This window comes from Sus scrofa, chromosome 1, assembly GCF_000003025.6.
Source record: "Sus scrofa isolate TJ Tabasco breed Duroc chromosome 1, Sscrofa11.1, whole genome shotgun sequence".
Taxonomy (NCBI): domain Eukaryota; kingdom Metazoa; phylum Chordata; class Mammalia; order Artiodactyla; family Suidae; genus Sus; species Sus scrofa.
The window spans coordinates 272,988,722-273,006,383 of NC_010443.5; the positions used below are offsets into that span (position 1 = coordinate 272,988,722).

The 17,662-nt window shown below is 57.1% G+C and overlaps 1 protein-coding gene across 4 annotated transcripts in view; it reads left to right on the forward strand.

Moving 5' to 3' along the window:
- STKLD1 (serine/threonine kinase like domain containing 1) overlaps positions 46-17,662 on the forward strand; it is a 23,241-nt gene continuing 5,624 nt past the window's right edge. For 2 of the 4 annotated variants that reach the window (XM_021071230.1, XM_021071241.1), the window contains exons 1-11: positions 46-325; positions 2,212-2,298; positions 5,953-5,997; positions 8,001-8,075; positions 8,899-9,000; positions 11,398-11,468; positions 12,228-12,343; positions 13,430-13,548; positions 14,453-14,616; positions 15,802-15,932; positions 16,994-17,077. In XM_021071230.1, the coding sequence (XP_020926889.1) occupies positions 311-325; positions 2,212-2,298; positions 5,953-5,997; positions 8,001-8,075; positions 8,899-9,000; positions 11,398-11,468; positions 12,228-12,343; positions 13,430-13,548; positions 14,453-14,616; positions 15,802-15,932; positions 16,994-17,077 (1,009 nt within the window). In that variant the 5' untranslated portion in view covers positions 46-310. The remainder of the gene's footprint in view (positions 326-2,211; positions 2,299-5,952; positions 5,998-8,000; positions 8,076-8,898; positions 9,001-11,397; positions 11,469-12,227; positions 12,344-13,429; positions 13,549-14,452; positions 14,617-15,801; positions 15,933-16,993; positions 17,078-17,662) is intronic. The other 2 variants (XM_021071237.1, XM_021071245.1) reach the window with 2 other exon arrangements.

Consider the following 17,662-nt stretch of genomic DNA (forward strand, 5'->3'; position numbering starts at 1 on the left):
CGCGCTCTGGCCCCGCCCGCCGCGCTTCGGCCCCGCCCGCCGCGCTCCAGGCCCCGCCCGCCGCTCTCTGGCCCGGGCGGCCCCTTTAAGGGCAGCCGGGCCGCGAGGGCCCCCTTGCTGGAGGGACGCGCGGGCGCCCCAGCGGACACCGTTTGGGCAGAGAGGGTCCCCGGGCGGGGGATGGGCGCTCCCGGGAGGCGGTCCCGACTGAGCATGCTCAGTCGAGGGTCCGACTGCGGCGCGGACTGAAGGTGCACGCCAGCGCCCAGCGGAGGGAGAGAGAAGCCAGGAGTCTCCCCCCCAAGACACCATGGAAAAGTACCAGGTGCCGAGCTGTCCCCTAGCGGGGAAGCAGGGGCAACGAGGGGTCGATGGTCAGGGGCGAGCCCAGGACCTGGATCCCTGCCACCACTCCCGGTCCCTGGCCGGTTTAACGGTCACAGTCCCTGGGAGGCAGCCAGGGACCAGGTCCGAACCCAGGGAGGCAAGGGACCCTTGTTATGGCCAGTGTCTGCCTCTAGCGCATAGGGGGACCTCGGGTTCCTCCAGAGGTGACCTCGTGTGTGCCCTTTGCCCCTCTGGGCCTGATGGATGAAGTTAAGACCTCTTCAATCTGAATATTTGAGGACGGCAGACATCATCCTTTTCCCCCTTGGGTCCATGTGCTTTGGCCCAGGGACACTGAACTCCCTAGAACGTTCAGAATTCATAACTGGAAGCCCCCAAACTCCTAAAACACCTGGTCAGTAGTCCCTAGTGAGGGGACTTGGGTCTTTCGTGGACCTGTAAAAATGTTTAGGACCTAAAAAAAGTCACAAAACAAAAGGAAAGCTGCAAAATACAAGTGACTGTTTAACTAAAGGCATGACATGTCAACTGTGTTAAATGTTAGATTCAGTCTGTAGAAAAGTTCATTAGGAGTTCCCTTCGCAGCTCAGCAGTTAACGAACCCATCTAGGATCCATGAGGATGCGGGTTCGATTCCTGGCCTCACTCAGTGGGTTAAGGATCCAGCGTGGCTGTGGCTGTGATGTAGGCCAGCAGCTACAGCTCCGATTAGACCCCTAGCCTGGGAACCTCCAAATACCATGGGTGTGGCCTTAAAAAAAAAAAGTTCATTAACTTGATGGAGTTCCCTGGTGGCTCATCAGGTTAAGGACCTGCATTGTCACTGCTGTGGCTCAGATCACTGCTATGGTGCAGGTTCGGTCCCTGGTCCGGGAACCTCCACGTGTTGCAGGTTTGGCCAAAAAAAAAAAAAAAAAAAAAAAAAATTCATTAATTTGAAAATAATCTGTATGTTAGATATTTCTCACTTTGTGAAGGTTCCTTTTGTTGTAGAGGGAGTCAGCCAGTGGTAAAACAAATGAGTTTCTGATGGCCAGAGATTTTGAAAAGCAAAGTTACTTTTTCAGGGAGAAATAAAGACTTGGTCTAAGCCCTGGGAGCATTTTACTGTTTAATTTGTCCCTAAGAGTGCCCAGGTGTGTGCATTCTGCATAGGACGTTGTCCTGAGCTGGAGTTAGGCCACCACGGGGGCTGGATTACAGAATCCTGCAACTTCCCTGGACTTTGATGCCTTCCTCTGTATCCCGCCCCCTTTCCTCCATCCTCCCATCACCACCCTCACCTATCCCTTGGCCTCCCTGCAAAGAATTCTGGCACAGCAGCTGTCTCTCTGCAGGTGTGGCTCAATGCACGGGCTCTGCAGTCAGACCCCAGAGTTCCGGTCCAATCCAGGCCCTCTCAGTTATTAGCGCTGTAGCCTCAGGCAAGGACCTACCTCCCGGCGCCTCAGTTGCCTCCAGCATAAACAAGGAATTAGCAGTAGCTGTAGAGTGCACTGCTGGGACTAGGACTGCAGCATTTGTGGACCAGTAACTTTCATGGTTGCATGCCCGGTGTGGAGGTGGATGCTGGGAGCTGGGGTCGAGGGGGCTGGAGAAAGTGAAGGAACCCTCTGCCCTGGGGGAGGTGCTGGCTCTTGGACGCCTGCTGGTCCTTACCACAGATGGGAGAAGGGGCCTTGGGGTGGTGAGCAGAGCTTGAGAATCAGCCCCAAAGACATGGGTCCCTCCGCCCCTGGGCCGTTTCCTTCGTTGCCAGCCGCCAGGGGAAATTAGGAGCCTGAGCAAAGACATTTGAGGTGGGCCCAGTTAGGAAAGTGAAAAGGTGGGGACATGTCCTGAAAGCTTCCCTTTCGCTGGTAGATTTTGGACCGGCTGACTCCGGGGGCCTTGGGGACGAACCTGGTGGTGGTGGAGACGCAAACCAAAGAAAAGCATGTGATAAAGCAGGTGAGTGGCCGTGCCCGTGGCAGACACCCCCGGCCCCAAATATGCACTCGTCATCTGTCCCCATGCTGGAGAAAGGCTTCCTGACGTGACAGCCGGATTCCTCTCCACCGGAGGTCACAGAGGCGAATCCAGCCGGGGGCAGATGTGTGGGGGGGGTGACAGGGGTCGCAACCACCTCTCTCGGCGCGATGGTGAAGAAATGCTCATTTTCACTCCCAACTACCGCCGCAACCATCCCACTGGTTTTTGTTTATTTGTTTTTGGGGGGTTGCTTTTTTTTAGGACCACACCTGCAGCATATGGGCGTTCCCAGGCTAGGGGTCGAATTGGAGCTGCAGCTGCCAGCCAGCCCTGGATCCCAGACCCACTGAGCAAGGCCAGGGATCAAGCCCGCATCCTCATAGATTCTAGTCGGATTCATCTCCCCTGTGCCACAGCAGGAACTCCATCCGCCCCACTGTTTACTAAGCACATACCCCGTGCCAGGCTTCACCGTCAACCCTTCATCTCCCACAAATCAGCAAGGTGGGACCCGTGACCCCGATTTATAGCCACAGGTAGGGAGCCCGGGGGCGGGGCCAGCCGGAGACTTGCTCCAGTCACACTGGTTTAAGGGCAGGACACAGACCCTGGGCCCTTCTTCCACCTCCTCACCGGGGCTGGCATAGCAGGGTGGGGTGTATCCCTGCAGGAGGACCAGCCAAGATGAACAGACAAGCTAAGGAGGAGCCTTGCTGGTGGCTGCTGCAGGAGCCCTTCTGCTCTGCCAGGCCTTCTGTTTGTGCAGCAGCTCAGCAGCTTCATCCAGGGGACAGCCGGGCCCCGAGTCCTTGCTGGCCTCCTGCTCCATTGCTGGCTGGCTATGGGGTCGTGCTTTAGTCTCTTGGGCCAGTGGGGCGGGACAGCTAATTGCCCTTGCAATCAAGGAAACTTTTATTTATTTTTTAATTTTTGTGTTTTGTTTTGGGCTGTGCTTGCAGCATGTGGAAGTTCCCAGGCCAGGGATTAAACCTGCACCACAGCAGTGACAACTGCCTGATCCTTAACCCACTGAGCCATCAGGGAACTCCATCAAGAAGCTTTTTGTAAAGTCAGCCAATCTTTCTAAACACAATGGGGGTGGGATGCAGGAAGGCGGTTGTGTATCCTTTTCGGGCTTTTTGGTAAAAGCATTTATAAGTGTTTTTACAAGAATGGTGTTCACGGAGTTCCCGTCGTGGCTCAGTGGTTAACCAATCCAACTAGGAACCCTGAGGTTTCGGGTTCAATCCCTGGCCTTGCTCAGTGGGTTAAGGATCCGGCATTGCTGCGAGCTGTGGTGTAGGCGGGCAGCTACAGCTCCGATTCGACCCCTAGCCTGGGAACCTCCATATGCCGCAGGAGCAGCCCAAGAAATGGCAAAAACACAAAAAAAAAAAAAGAATGGTGTTCAATTTTTTCTTTCTTTCTTTTCAGGGCCACACCTGCAGCATATAGAAGTTCCCGGGCTAGGGGTGGAATTGAAGCTACAGTGGCTGACCTACACCACAGCCACAGCAGTGCCGGATCCGAGCCACATCTGCAGCCTACACCACAGCTCACGGCAATGCCGGATCCGTAATCCGTAATTCAGGCCAGGGCTTGAACCCGGATCCTCATGGATACTGGTCTGGTTCATTACCTCTGAGCCATGACAGGAACTCAGAGAATGTGGCTGAATTTGATAACGTGCTTCTTCCCACTCATTGTACTGCCAATGTCGTTCATGCTGCTGCCGCCCCCTCCTCTCCTGGCTCTGCTGGCACAGCCCCCTCCTCTCCTGGCTCTGCTGGCTGTGTGGACCCCTGCGTGATGTGCTCTGACTGACCCCCCCCCCCGCCCCCAAGTCAGGGTGACGAGCACTTAGCTTGCTCTCAATTTTTCACTCTGTGTGTGCAACTCTGATAAACCACCTTATAGTTCATTTCTTTGAGGCCCCCTGATGTCCTTGGGATAAATTCCTAGGGGTGGGTTTTCCAACTTAAGAGAGGTGATCATTGTAAGGCTTTTCAGTGTGTTTTGGCCAAAATGACTTACACATGAGCCCCGGCACAGAAGGAAGGGCTGCACTGTTCACAGCGCCTGGGGCCCTTGCATGGATCTGGGGATCGCCCACTAACAGCACTTTCACCTACGATCACTCCCAATTACAAGAGGTCTTCATTTGTAGGAGTTCCCTGGTGGCTCAGCAGGGTAAGGATCCGGGGTTGTCACTGCTGTGGCATGGCTTTGAGCCCTGGCCCAGGAACTTCCACCTGCCATGGTCATTAAAAAAACCAGAGTTCTCTTGTGGCACAGCCGAAACGAATCCAACTAGTATCCATGAGGATGCGGGTTCGATCCCTGGCCTCACTGTGGCTGTGGTATAGGCCGGTGGCTACAGCTCTGATTGGACCCCTAGCCTAGGAACCTCCATATGCCACCGACATGGCCCTAAAAGACAAAAGGACAACAAAAAAAAAGATGCCAGAAGTAATTTAAAAGAGAGAGAGAGAGAGGGAGTTCCCTTTGTGACTCAGTGGTTAATGAACCCCACTAGGATCCACAAGGATGCGGGTTCGATCCCCGGCCTCACTCAGTGGGTTGGGGATCGGGTGTTGCCTTGAGCTACGGTGTAGGTTGCAGACATGGCCTGGATCCCTCGTTGCTGTGGCTGTGCTATAGGCTGGCGTCTACAGCTCTGATTTGACCCCTAGCCTGGGAAATTCCATAAGCCTCAGCAGCAGCCCCAAGAAGCAAAAAAAAAAAAGAGAGAGAGAGAGAGAGAGTTCTTTATTTATAAATAAGTCTTGTGAGCAAGAGCCCTGGGTAAGGATTTGGTAAGATGCAGTGATACCAGGTATGTGCCCAGTCTTTGCCACCTGGTATGCTGCAAACTCAAAGCTTGGTGCAGCCCTGGAGCTCCCACTGTGGCTCCGCAGAAACGAACTCAACTAATACCCACAAGGACATGCGTTCCATCCCTGGCCTCGCTCAGTGGGTTCAGGATCCGGTGTTGCCATGAGCTGTAGTGTCGGTCGAAGACTCAGCTCGGATCTGGCATCTCTGCAGCTGTGGTGTAGGCCGGCGGCTGCAACGTCGACTCGACCCCTAGCCTGGGAACCTCCATGTGCCCATGGATGCGACCCTAAAAAGACAAACCAAACCAAACCAAACCAAACAAAAAGCTGGGAGCTGCCCTGGCCACCACCCTCTCTCTGTCCCTCTGCACTGGTTCCCCGCCGCCCACATGCGGCGTCGGGCACGCTCCTCCCCGGTGGGATAAGGGGTATGGTGCTGATGCTCTGCCAGCCGGAGCAGAGCTGTTTGGCTCTGGGGGGGGGGGGCTGTTACTCTCTTCCCCACTCTCAAGATGGTCTGAAAACGGATCCTCTCAAGAGTCCTCGGAGTTGATGCTGGACTATCCTAAACTTACCCTTGCAGCAGGAGCAAAGACATTCTCACTGCTCAAAGTATTTTGGGATCCCTCCCTAAGGAGCCCCTCCAGGCCCATCTGGTGCCATGCGATGGGGCACAAATGACAGGAGTCCGGCACCGCTGCTGGATATGATGGTGGGGGGGGGGCGGGGGGTGGTGCTGATGCTGGCGGGGCGTTTCCTGCGCGGTGACTGAGCTCGTGCTTCTGGGCCCCTGCAGGTGGAGTGCATCGATGAGCATCAGGCCACCAAAGCCCTGGAGGAGGTAACGTTCTGGGCGGTTCCCTCTCTAGAGGGCGTGCTGCAGGACCCACCGACTGTTCTGCCCCCTCCTGTGGAGTGATGGGGGAAGGGAGCCTGGCAGAGGCGGGGAGCTCAGAACCAGCTCTTTCCCGGTCCCGTGCAGCCAGAAGCCCCCCGTCATGAGGGGAGTCTGTGCCCCAAACACGCACTTCTAAATCCAGGTAGTGACCCCTTAGAAGACGTGTTCTCAGAGGAGATAAGCTTGAAATGACGGCCAGGTCCTGGGCTCATCTACCATAACCACCTTTAGAGCTGCACCCGAGGCACACGGACATTCCCGGGCTAGGGTCGAATCAGAGCTACGGCTGCCGGCCTACACCACAGCCACAGCAAAGCAGAATCCGAGCCACATCTGTGACCTACGCCACAGCTCATGGCAACGCTGGATCCCCGACCCACTAAGCAAGACCAAGGACTGAACTCACATCTTCCCAGCTTCTAGTCAGATTCATTTTTGCTGCACCACAACAAGAACTCCTACCATAACCTTCTTCTAAAAGATCTTTTTTGAGTTCCGTCGTGGACAGTGGTTGAAGACTAGAACATGAGGTGCGGTTCAGTCCTGCCTTGCCAGTGGTTAGATCGGTGTTGCGTAGCTGTGGTGTAGTGCAGATGCGCTGGATCCGATGCTGTGGCTCTGCGTATCTTGCCTACAGCTCGATGACCTAGTAACTCATATGGAGACGAAAATAGCAAAAAGACAAAAAAAAAAAAGATCTTTCTTCAATTATAAAAGTACCAGTTACAATCGAAAAATTGGGAAATAGTGAATTATTTAACAAAGAAAATGTAAACTCTTTCACATTCCTTAAATCTGCCAGTCGGGACTGACAGTAACAACCTGGTTTATAGTAACAACAAGAACAGCTGGGAGCTCCCATCGTGGCTCTCTAGTTAATGAACCCATTAGGATCCATGAGGATGTGGGTTCGATCCCTGGCCTCGCTCAGTGGGTTAAGGATCAGCGTTGCTGTGAGCTGTGGTGTAGGTTGCAGACGCAGCTCGGATCTGGCGTGGCTGTGGCTGTGGCGTAGGCTGGCAGCTACAGCTCTGATTCGACCCTGGCCTGGGAACCTCCATGTGCCACGGGTGTGGCCCTAAAAGACAAAAGACCAAAAAAAAAAAAAAAAAAAAAAAAAAGAACAACTGCATGCACTTCAATTTGCTGGGCAAAGGCTCTGGGTCATTTTTCTCGGTGTTTCTTGACTATCAGGAGGTTAAATGTCTATCTAACAGTCCCTCCATTTGCTTTCTGGAATCACCAGCTTTTGAGCTTTGCCAGCGAAGGGCTATTTGGTCCACACTATGTCTGATGTGCAGCCGTGGCTCCAGGCCACACTCATGCAAGAAAGAACGTGGGAGGCCATCCTGCGGCCCCCACACTGTCACAGCCCCGCTCCCCTCCAGCCCCGCTGGCGACCCTCTTTCACACCCCACCTGCCATCGTGAGCAGTTGTCCGCCTGCTCTTAGTCACTGAGGGAGCCACTCCTGCCGCCTAATTGTATTGGTTCTCCTTCTCTTGCGGGGGGGCAGGCACTGGAGGGAGGGTGGCTGGGTTCGGCAGTGGCCCTGCACCCCTTGGCCACAGCACCTTCTCCAGCCAACCCCCACTGTGCTTGGTTCCACTGGGCCAGGCAGTCTGCCTGCATTGGCTCCCCTAGTCCTCACGACACCCCCCTGTGAGGCAGAGGCCACTGCTACGGCCGTTTTCAGGTGAGGCTCGGAGGCTCAGAGAGGTTGAGGAGCCTCTCCTCCGTCACACAGCACAGCCAGCACCTGCCAGAGACAGGACCAGCCTGGGCCATCTGGCTCCTAACCTCCAGGATAGCTGCCCTCCCTGGGCCAGCACCCCTGCCCTGCTGGGAGCTGGCGGCTGGCGTTTGTGCTGGGCTGTGGGACAGAGGAGCACTAGCTGCGAAGTGGCGGGTCCCTCATGCCGCCATGTCCCCTGCTCTGTCTGGCAGCTGATGCCGCTGTTGAAGCTCCAGCACGTCCACATCTCCGTCTACCGGGAGCTGTTCATCCTGTGGAACAGTGAGGTGGGTCCAAGCAGCACCTGCGGGCTCAGCGGGCACTGGGGGGCTACGCCCCCCCCCCACCCTCCTAACCCCTCGCGTGTCAATGCCTGTCCCCCTAAGCGTGGCCACCCTGACTCAGCACTCACGGGGCCACGCGGGGGCTCCCTGGGCATCATCTCCCACGGCCTCTGCGTGGAAGGGTTCCTTTCCCGCTTTACAGAGAAGGCAGAGAGGCCGTGCCAACCAGCTGGTGACAGCGGAGTGGGGCTCAGGTCTCGGTCTGGCAGCCCCCGAGCCCTGTGCTTCACCCGGTCGGCCCCGTGACTCTTCATGTTTACAGAGCTTTGGGGGGATGGGGGGTGAGGTCATGCAAGGGGGGTGGGGGGCGGCGGCTGAAAGGTGAGGCCACAGTCAGGCCCCACGTAGGTGTCCCCCTCCCCCTCTGCCCACCAGCCGGGCCCTGAGGAGGGCCTTGGGAAGGGACCCTTGCCTCAGGGTCCCCAGGTGTTTTCTGGGACCCCGTCATACTCTCAGAGAAGCCAAGAGGACTTGCTTCTGCAGGAGGGAAGGCAGGAGTCGCTGGGGCTGGGGGCGGGGGGGGCAGGTCCCAGGCACGGCGGTCTGTGTGTGCAGCGGCCCAGAGACCCAAGCACCTTTGGAGAAGTTCAGGGGGCTTGGTGTAGAGGGGGGCGCCGGGGAGCTGCTGGTGGGGGGGAGCAGCACTTCCATAGCCACTGTGGGAGGTGGCCCAGCGCAGGAGAGTCCGGGGCAATTGATGGCACAGAAGCGCAGGCCTGGGGCGGGGGCCAGACCTCGGCACCCAACTAAGGGCCGCGTCCCGCAGGTCTCCTCTCTCTTCCTGTGCCTGGTGATGGAGCACAGCAAGGACACCCTCCAGAACGTCATTGAGAAGAAGAGGGCGGCCAGGGCAGCCCTGGAATCCCAGGTGAGACGGGCCTTAACCCACTGAGCAAAGCCAGGGATCCAGCCCAAGTCCTCATGGATGCTAGTTGGCTTTGTTATCACGTGAGCCACAGTGGGAACTCCCTAAAATGTAATTTCTAGTTAACGTTAAAAAGACTGGGAATTCCCGTTGTGGCTCACTATAACAAACCCGACTGGTAACCATGAGGACACAAGTTTGATCCCTGGCCCCTCCAGTGGGTCAAGGATCTGGCGTTGCCACGAGCTGTGGTGTAGATCACAGATGTGGCTCAGATCCCGAGTTGCTGTGTGGCTGTTGATGTAGGCTAGCAGCTACAGCTCTGATTCACACCTAGCCTGGGAACTTCCATATGCCGTGGGTGTGGCCCTAAAGAGACCTATATATATATATATATATATATATATATATTGTTTTTATTTAAAAGAAAAAGAAATTACATTTTAGGAGTTATGGCTTAGTAGGTTAAGAATCCGATGTTATCTCTGTGGCAGCACAGATTCGATCCCTGGCCTGGAAATTCCATGTGCCATGGGTGTGGCCAAAAAAAAAAAAGAAGGAAATTCTATTTTAGTTTTGGTAATTTTGAGTAGTTATAGTGAGCACTTTGGGGCTGTTTGGATTAGCCTCTTTCGTGTGTGTTCAGGTCCCTGGCCCATGTAAGCAAAGGGGTTGTCTATCTCTTCCTATTGATTCATGGGAGCTCTTTATATATTGTGGGCCTGGGGTGCACACGTCTTCCCCTGGCCTGTCACTTGCAGGTCACTTTCTTGACTGTCCCTCAGTGTTTCCTCTGTGCTGGTACCCTCCGAGCCTGTCCTGCCCGTCATATTTTTCCTCTTGCCATTTCGCTTTCTCATTCAGGTCTCCCGCCCACACCCAATGACTTTTGCCTGCTTTTGCCATGAATAACGCCTCTGTGCACTGTCCTCCCACTGGTGATGGGGTTGGGGGTGGGAACGCATCTCCCTGCCCAACATGGGCCCCTGAGACAGGATCTGAGTGGGTTTCAGACTTTCTGTTTGTAGTTGAATCCTTGTATTTATTCATTTAATTTTAAAATTTTTATTTATTTATGTTTTTTGCTTTTCAGGTCCGCATCCGCAGCACGTGGAGGTTCCCAGACTAGGGGTCGAATCAGAGCTACAGCTGCCAGCCACAGCCACAGCAACACGAGATCCGAGCTGTGTCTGCGACCTACACCACAGCTCACAGCGACGCCAGATCCTTAACCCACTGAGCGAGGCCAGGGATCGAACCCTCATGGATCCTAGTCAGGTTCATTAACCACTGAGCCAGGAAGGAACCTCCCTGTAGTGAATCCTTTCAAGCCCAACATATTGTCAGAAACCCGGTAAGGAAAGAAGATCTGATCTGGGATCAGGGAGTGTGTAGACGGTGGAGGAAGCCCAGGGTCCTGTCAGCCCCTCTCTGACACCCCGGGGGAATGCAGGGCTCCTAGGAACATGGTTTGAAAATCCCTGCCCTGGAAACAAGATGGATCTTGTTTCTGGTACAAAATGCTTCCAGGGTTCCCCCTGTGGCTCTGCGGTAATGGACCTGACTGGCATCCATGAGGACACAGGTTTGATCCCTGGCCTTGCTCAGTGGGTTAAGGAGCCAGCGTTGCCGTGAGCTGGGGTGTAGGCCACAGACATGGCTCGGAGTGGCGTAGGTCGGCAGCTGTAGCTCTAAGATGACCCCTAGCCTGGGAACCTCCATATGCTGTGATGAGGCGCTAAAAAATAAAAGCAAAAAACGTTTCCAGAATGCTCTCTGTCTGGACTCTTTCGTTCTAGTGACATCGAGAGGCAAGCCCCAAGGAGACTTCCAGCATCTTTGATACCCAGGAGGGGTAGGGTCTGGGCGGGGCTGGGGCCCCAGGGCAGGAAACTGGGTCTGGAAACCTGGGCGTTGCTGGATGACGGGGTGTTTCTGTCTGGAGGATCTCCGGAAGAAGCCTGCAGCGGAAGCCCCGGCCCTGGCTCTGAGCTGTTGGGCGAGAACAGATTGTGGCTCGGTGGCTGCTCTGTTTTTTGTTTGTTTGTTTGTTTGTTTTTAAATTTAGGGCCTTGCCTGCACCTACGGCGGTTCCCAGGCGAGGGGTCGAATCAGAGCTACCGCTGCCTGTCTACACTACAGCCACAGCCACAGGGATCCGAGCTGCATCTGTGGCCTACACCACAGCTCACAGTAACTCTGGATCCTTAACTTCCTGAGTGGGGCCAGGGATGGAAGCCGCAACCTGATGGATACTAGTCGGCTCATTACCGCTGAGCCACAACGGGAACTCCCCACTGGCTGCTGAGTGGCCACCAACCTGCCCAAGAGCAGCAGGAGGGAGCCCCAGCCGGGAGCCTTTGGAGCCCTAAATCCTGGCGTCTCTTGCTTTTTCCCCAGTGGGTGCAGAACATTCTGGGCCAGGTGCTGGACGCGCTGGAATACCTACACCAGCAGGACATCATCCACAGGTGAAAACTGAGGTGTGGGGCAGGCTGCTCCAGTGTCCCCTCCAGTGGCAGCACGGGGTGGGGGGGCCACAGGCCCAAGGGAGAGACGGGTGGGCTCAGCCCAGCTGCGAGAAGGGCAGGCCCCTTTCCAGAGCACCTCCCAGGCTTAAGGAAGAGTGTCACCTCCTCCGAGACCCTCCCCAAGCACAGCCGGGCAGGGCGGTTCTAAAGTGCAGAGTGAGGCCCAGATAAGGCCCAGGAAGAGATTAGGCTGCCCGCCACCGACCTCGGGGCGCTCCCAGGCTGAGCGCCTGCCAGCAGGACAGAACCACGACCTGAAGTATCAGCGCCCTGTTTCAAGGAAGAGAGAAAGCCGTGGGAACCCAACGTGGGAGGAAATGCGCGAGGGGCTGTGGACGGACGGGGTGTCTCTCTCCTTGTGGGTGGCGGGTTTTTCCCATTGGCAATAACTGAGTGTGTTTATATTTATAGGAGACGATCTTTAAAATGCGGGCTCGGGAGTTCTTTTGCGGAGCAGTGGGTTAAGGATCTGACATTGTCACTGCTCTGGCCTGGGTTTGATCCCTGGCCCTGGAACTTCCACGTGCCACAGGCGCGTCCAGAGGACAAAAAATAAATAAATAAAAGCTCAGGCATCAACTCAGGAGAGAGGAGGGTGTGGGCTGCTGCTGCTGCAGCCGTACCGGGTGTGGCGGGACTGGAGGGTTCACAGACGTGGCCCCCGCCGGCCACGGGCGGAAAGGTTGCCTTTGGTTTCAGGAACCTCAAGCCCTCCAACATCTCCCTGGTCAGCCACGACCACTGCAAACTGCAGGACCTGAGCTCCGACGCGCTAATGACCGACAAGGCCAAGTGGAACATCCGTGCGGAGGAAGGTGGCCGGTGTCCTCCCGCCAGGGGACGGCTGTGGCTGCAACAGTGGGGGAGGGGCCATTCAGTCGAGGGGGTCACGCCTGGAGTCCAAGGGCAGTGGCCGCTCTAGGTGCTGGAACACGGCAACATCAAACCTCACCTCCCCATCAAACCTAACCCCCCCACCCCACGGTTTATGTGGACTCCAAAGAGACCCCCTTGCCTGGGTTGTAACTGAGCAGGGGTACCACCTTCGGGGGCATGCAGGGTCCAAAGGACCCTCAGAAAATAGTGACCGTCACGGAAGGGGGAGAAAGGCTTCAGAAGGAAGGAAGGGCTGTTGCACAGACGGAGGGCTGCTGGGCCCACTGGCGAGGGCTGGATCCTCTACTGAGTCTCGAAATGACCCAGAGATGGTGGAGCGGTGAGGAGTCAGGGGAGAGAGGTTCTCCTTCCTTTGCAGAGACAGCATGGCAGGAGTTCCCATCATGGCTCAGTGGAAACGAATCTGACTACTCTCCATCAGGATGCGGGTTTGATCCCTGGCCTCGCTCAGTGGGTCGGGGACGCTGCATTGCCGTGAGCTGTGGTGTAGGTCGCAGATGTGGCTTGGACCCAGTGTTGCTGTGGTGTAGGCTGGTGGCCACAGCTCTGATTCGCCCCCTATCCTGGGAACCTCCCTAAAAGAAGAAGAAAGACAAGACAACAGGGCAAAGGGAGCCGGGCTTCAAGCCTGTAGCCGCCATCGGGGATGGAGAGAGCATCTCTCCCCAGGAGAACATGAGCCCTGGGCTGGCCAGTGCTGGCGGTGTGCTGTCCTTGGTAGATGGGTGGGTGGGTGGGTGGGTGGACGGACGGATGGACGGGTGGGTGGATGGCCAGGCAGATAGATGGGTGGGTGGACAGTGGGAAGGTAGGTGAGTGGATGGGTGGATCTGCCGGCTGGAGAGCAAGTCCAGGGTCTTACTGACCAGGGCCTTCCTCCTCCACTCCCCCCTCAGCGTGCCACCTCCCCCCCAAGAAGGGGTGATGAAGGGTTCATTTTTCAAGCTGCCTGCTTCCCCAGGGAGCACCGGACTCATGCACCCCCGCTTTGCTCCTGTCAACAGACCCCCTTCAGAAGTCCTGGATGGCCCCCGAGACCCTCAACTTCTCCTTCAGCCAGAAGTCGGACGTCTGGTCCCTGGGCTGCATCATTGTCGACATGGCCAGCTGCTCCTTCATGGACGTGAGCAGCCTCCCATCCGCCTCTCCCTGCCACAGCCCAGCCCTTCCCCACAGCCCCGGGGAGCCTGCCCTGGTGCATGCCCAGCTGCAGGAGGAGCCCCTCTGTCCCCCCATCCTGCCCCCACCCTCCGCACTCAGCCCTTGCTCCGTGGTGAGAATGACAATTACATTCAGACGCGCCCCCACACAGGGTGATGTCATGGCCCCTGGGGTGAGAACAGGTGGGATTCCAGCCATGCATTTAGCCGATGCATTTAGCTGCAAGCAATGGGACCCGGAACCCACGTGGGCCTTGATGCCTCTGTTCCTGCACTCCCCAGTGTGGGGCGCTGCTGAAGGCCCCCGCACCGTGGCCACCACCTGTGGGCAGAAGGAGGAGGGACGAGTGGGGAGCCTCTTGGGAGTCCTGGTCCCCTGGCAGCAGGGAGGCCAGACTTGGGGGCAGGGAGGCTGCAGACCCTCTTGATACAGAAGAGAGAGCAGAGGAGACGGCCAGGGCTCAGCGCCTGCCTGCCGTTCCCAAGAGCAATTTCCCCTGCCTCCGGGGGCCCTGCGCAAGCCCTGGGGCGCCAGAAAGTGCAGCCCTCGGTGGGCCCCACGACTCCCCTCTTCCCCCAGGCCTCCAGACTCGGGGTGCCCATCAGAGACAGCTGAGGGCCAGGAGCTTCTGTCTGCAGAGGGAGGGTTGATCTCCCCCACCCCCGCCAGCGCAGAGACAGCCGTTTGCTTCTCTCTCTGCTTCCACTTCTTTGTAGAGGAAGCCTGGGCGCAGGTGGCCTCTGGGTGTTCCTGATGGTGACAGCCACGTCGTCTGCCCTCTGGCCCCCGTGCCGCCGCTGCCCGAGGTCAGGCCGTCTTGGTTTAGCTGAGGAAAGGCACAAGCGGGACTCCCCGTCTCCTCCTAGACGAGGGAAGCCATGCGTCTGCGAAAGTCCATCCGGAGTTTCCCCGACGGCCTGAGGGGTGTCCTGAAGACCATAGGGGAGAGGAAGATCCCTGATGCAAAAATCTTCAGTTCCCTTTTGCCTCTGATGCTCCAGACAGACCCCTCGGAGCGAATAACCGTCAGGTGAGCTCAGGTTCTGGGGTCGCATCTCACTCTGTCAGTCTTTCAGTATCTTTCCATTTCAATCTCTCCATGGCCGCTGGGGGTTTTAATGCCCCAGTCGCTCCCCCACCTGCACCCTGTCCCTCCCAGTCAGTGGCTCCTCCAAGTTGGGCCGTTCCAAACTGTGGCCACGTCTCTCAGTCCTGGCCTAACAGGGCTGGTTCCCCATCAGGTGAAAGAGGCACAGGCCTGGGGACCAGGAAAAAAATTGAGGGGGGGGGTGTCCGCCACCCACAGCATGTAGAAGTTCCCCGGGCCAGGGATTGAACCTGAGACACAGCAGTGACAATGCCAGGTCCTTAACCCACTGAGCCACCAGGGAACTCTGAAAGGTTTTACTTCCAATGTATTTTTTTCAGTATTTTAAAAAAATTACTCAGTGAATTATATTACAATTATAATTAATACACTGGATTAATTCCAATGTATTTTATTTGGTTTCTGTTTGTTGTTTTTGGCTGTGCCCATGGCATGCGGAAGTTCCTGGGCCAGGGATCAAACCCATGCCACAGAAGTGATGATGCTGGATCCTTAATCCGCTGAGCCATGGAGAACTACAATTCTAATATAAAGTCAGAAGAACAAAATGAACCCATCCTGGGTTATGTTCACCTTTATAGCAACACAGCCATAGATTCAGATTTTGTGGTCTATGGGGAGTTCCCGTCATGGCTCAGTGGTTAATGAATTTGACTAGGAATGACGAGGTTGCGGGTTCGATCCTTGGCCTCGCTCCGTGGGTTAAGGATCCAGTGTTGCCGTGAGCTGTGGTTTAGGTCACAGACGTGGCTTGGATCCCGCATTGCTACAGCCACAGCTCTGCTTGAACCCCTAGCCTAGGAACCTCCACATGCCGCACGTGTGGCCCTAGAAAAGATAGAAAGACAAAAAACAAAAACAAAAACCCAAACCAAAACAACAACAGATTTTTCCATCTATGTTATAGAGGAAGGGCCCAGGCAGGTGCAAATGCCAGGCTCAGCACCACCCTGCCCCCGCCCCTCCTACGGGGGACTTGCTGGGGCGCCCGCTGGACACACTGACGCTATGGGAGGTGCTCCAAGTGGGTTCCCAGAGAAGTGGCGGCCCAGCGGCTGCGGGCCGAGGAGGGCCCAGCGCCGGGTGCAGCTCTCTGCTTCTCCCCAGGGACGTGATTCACATCACCTTCGTCAGCAACAACTTCAGGTCCTCCAGCGTGGCCATGACGCTGTACCAGCAGGCAGTACCCACCTCCATCATCGACATGCTGCTCGAAAGCAGTGTCGCCAGCATCCTGGGTGACGACGGGGACCCGGAGTGGGCAGGCGCCAGAGGCTGCTGTGGCCCTGGCACCCTGTTGTCCTTAGCTCAGCGGCCAGTGACCCTTTACCATCCCACAGTAGCCAGTGGGTAGACCGGAGGGCTCGCCCCTCACCCATCCCCAGCACCCCCAGCTTGCCCAGGGGACGGCCCCACTCGGGTACCGGTGAGAGTTCATCTCCTTGGCTGAGCCCCACCTGTCTCTGTTCCTACTACGCAGACCCCTGTAGAGCTGAACCCCCCCACGCCGCACCCCCACCAACTCCCCTCTTTGGGCTTGTTGGCCCTGGCACACGGTGGCGCAGGGCCTGGAGTGTCGTTCCCACTCAGCGGCACTTCCTGGGTGGTTGCTGTGTGCCCAGGGAAGTGCTGCTGAATGGAGCGGGCCCAGCAGTGACCTCATTCTGCAGGCTTGTCCCTGCAGGAAGGGGATGTGGCCCCGGATGCCGTGTGCAACCCAACGCGCAGTGCCAAGCTACCCCCAGGGTCTTGGGTCAACAGCGGAGCTGGAGGGCAAATTCAAGTTCAGGGCTGTCTCCACCCTCCCAGACCTCTGTGTCCCTGGTATGGGTGGGCAGCTCACTCCTCTCCCAACCCCAGTGGCTCTCTGTGACCAGGGGCTCCGTCCCACCACCCCCATCTGCCACCTCTGCCCCCTTTCAGGGTAAGGGGCAGCTGTGGGGCCCTAGCTGCTCAGTGTCCCCGTCCCATGGTCATGGGGCAGACACTGGGCCCAGCTGAAGTCCATCACCTGCTGGCTGAGTGGCCTGGAGGGAGCACCCTGAGTCACCCGCATGAGGCAGGAGGGGCGGTACACCCCCTGGGCGGGCTCGGAGGCAGACTCGGTTGACTTTGGACAGGCGGCTCAGCCGGAGGTGGAGAGGACTTATCGCCCGGTCAAGCGGATCAGCATCAGAGTCACAGTGCCCGGGGGCAGCCAGGCCCATGGGGTGCCCACAGATGGGCCCCAGGTGCCCCTGCTCTCCGAAGGGTCCCTGGGCCAGCCATGGCACGTCCTCACAGCCCCCCTCTCCCGCAGAGGTCATGCAGAACTTCTCCAGCCGACCCGAAGTGCAGCACAGGGCCATGAAGAGGCTGCTGAGGTTGCCGGAAGACCAGCTAGGTAGAGACGCCCGGCCCCAGCTCTGGCCTCCAGGGCAGACCCTCCACCAGGAGAGCCCTGGCCCTCACTGCTGCGCTCCTGGTTGGTGCTTTCTTACTCCTGAGGCCCGTGCCTCTTCCTGTAAGGCTCCCCGGCGCTCCCACCCACTCAGAGTCCTTCCTGTGCCGCCAGTTTTCCGGGGCAGAGAAGTGGGCGAGAGGGTGGCCTCCTTCACGTGACCGTCAAAGATGCGACTGAGACCCACCCCCTTCCGCCTTCCCTCTCGATGGGTATTGGAGCTGTTGCTGGCTTCCTGGTATCATAAACAATATCACACCGCCCCCCACCCCTGGAGCACGTGCGCATGCGCCCGGGAGTGCGTGTCTCTGTAGGTCAGGCGCCTGGATGTGTGGGGTGTGCTTCCCGCTTTGATGCACACTGCAGACTGTCCTCCACAGACGCGCCAACCACCAGGGCACTTCTTCCCGCAACATTCTCCATCAAGGAGTGTCAATAATGGTTTGGTCTTTTGGCAGTGCCCTTGGCATGCGCAAGTTCCTTGGTCAGGGATCGAACCTGCGCCACAGAAGTGACCTGGACTGCTGC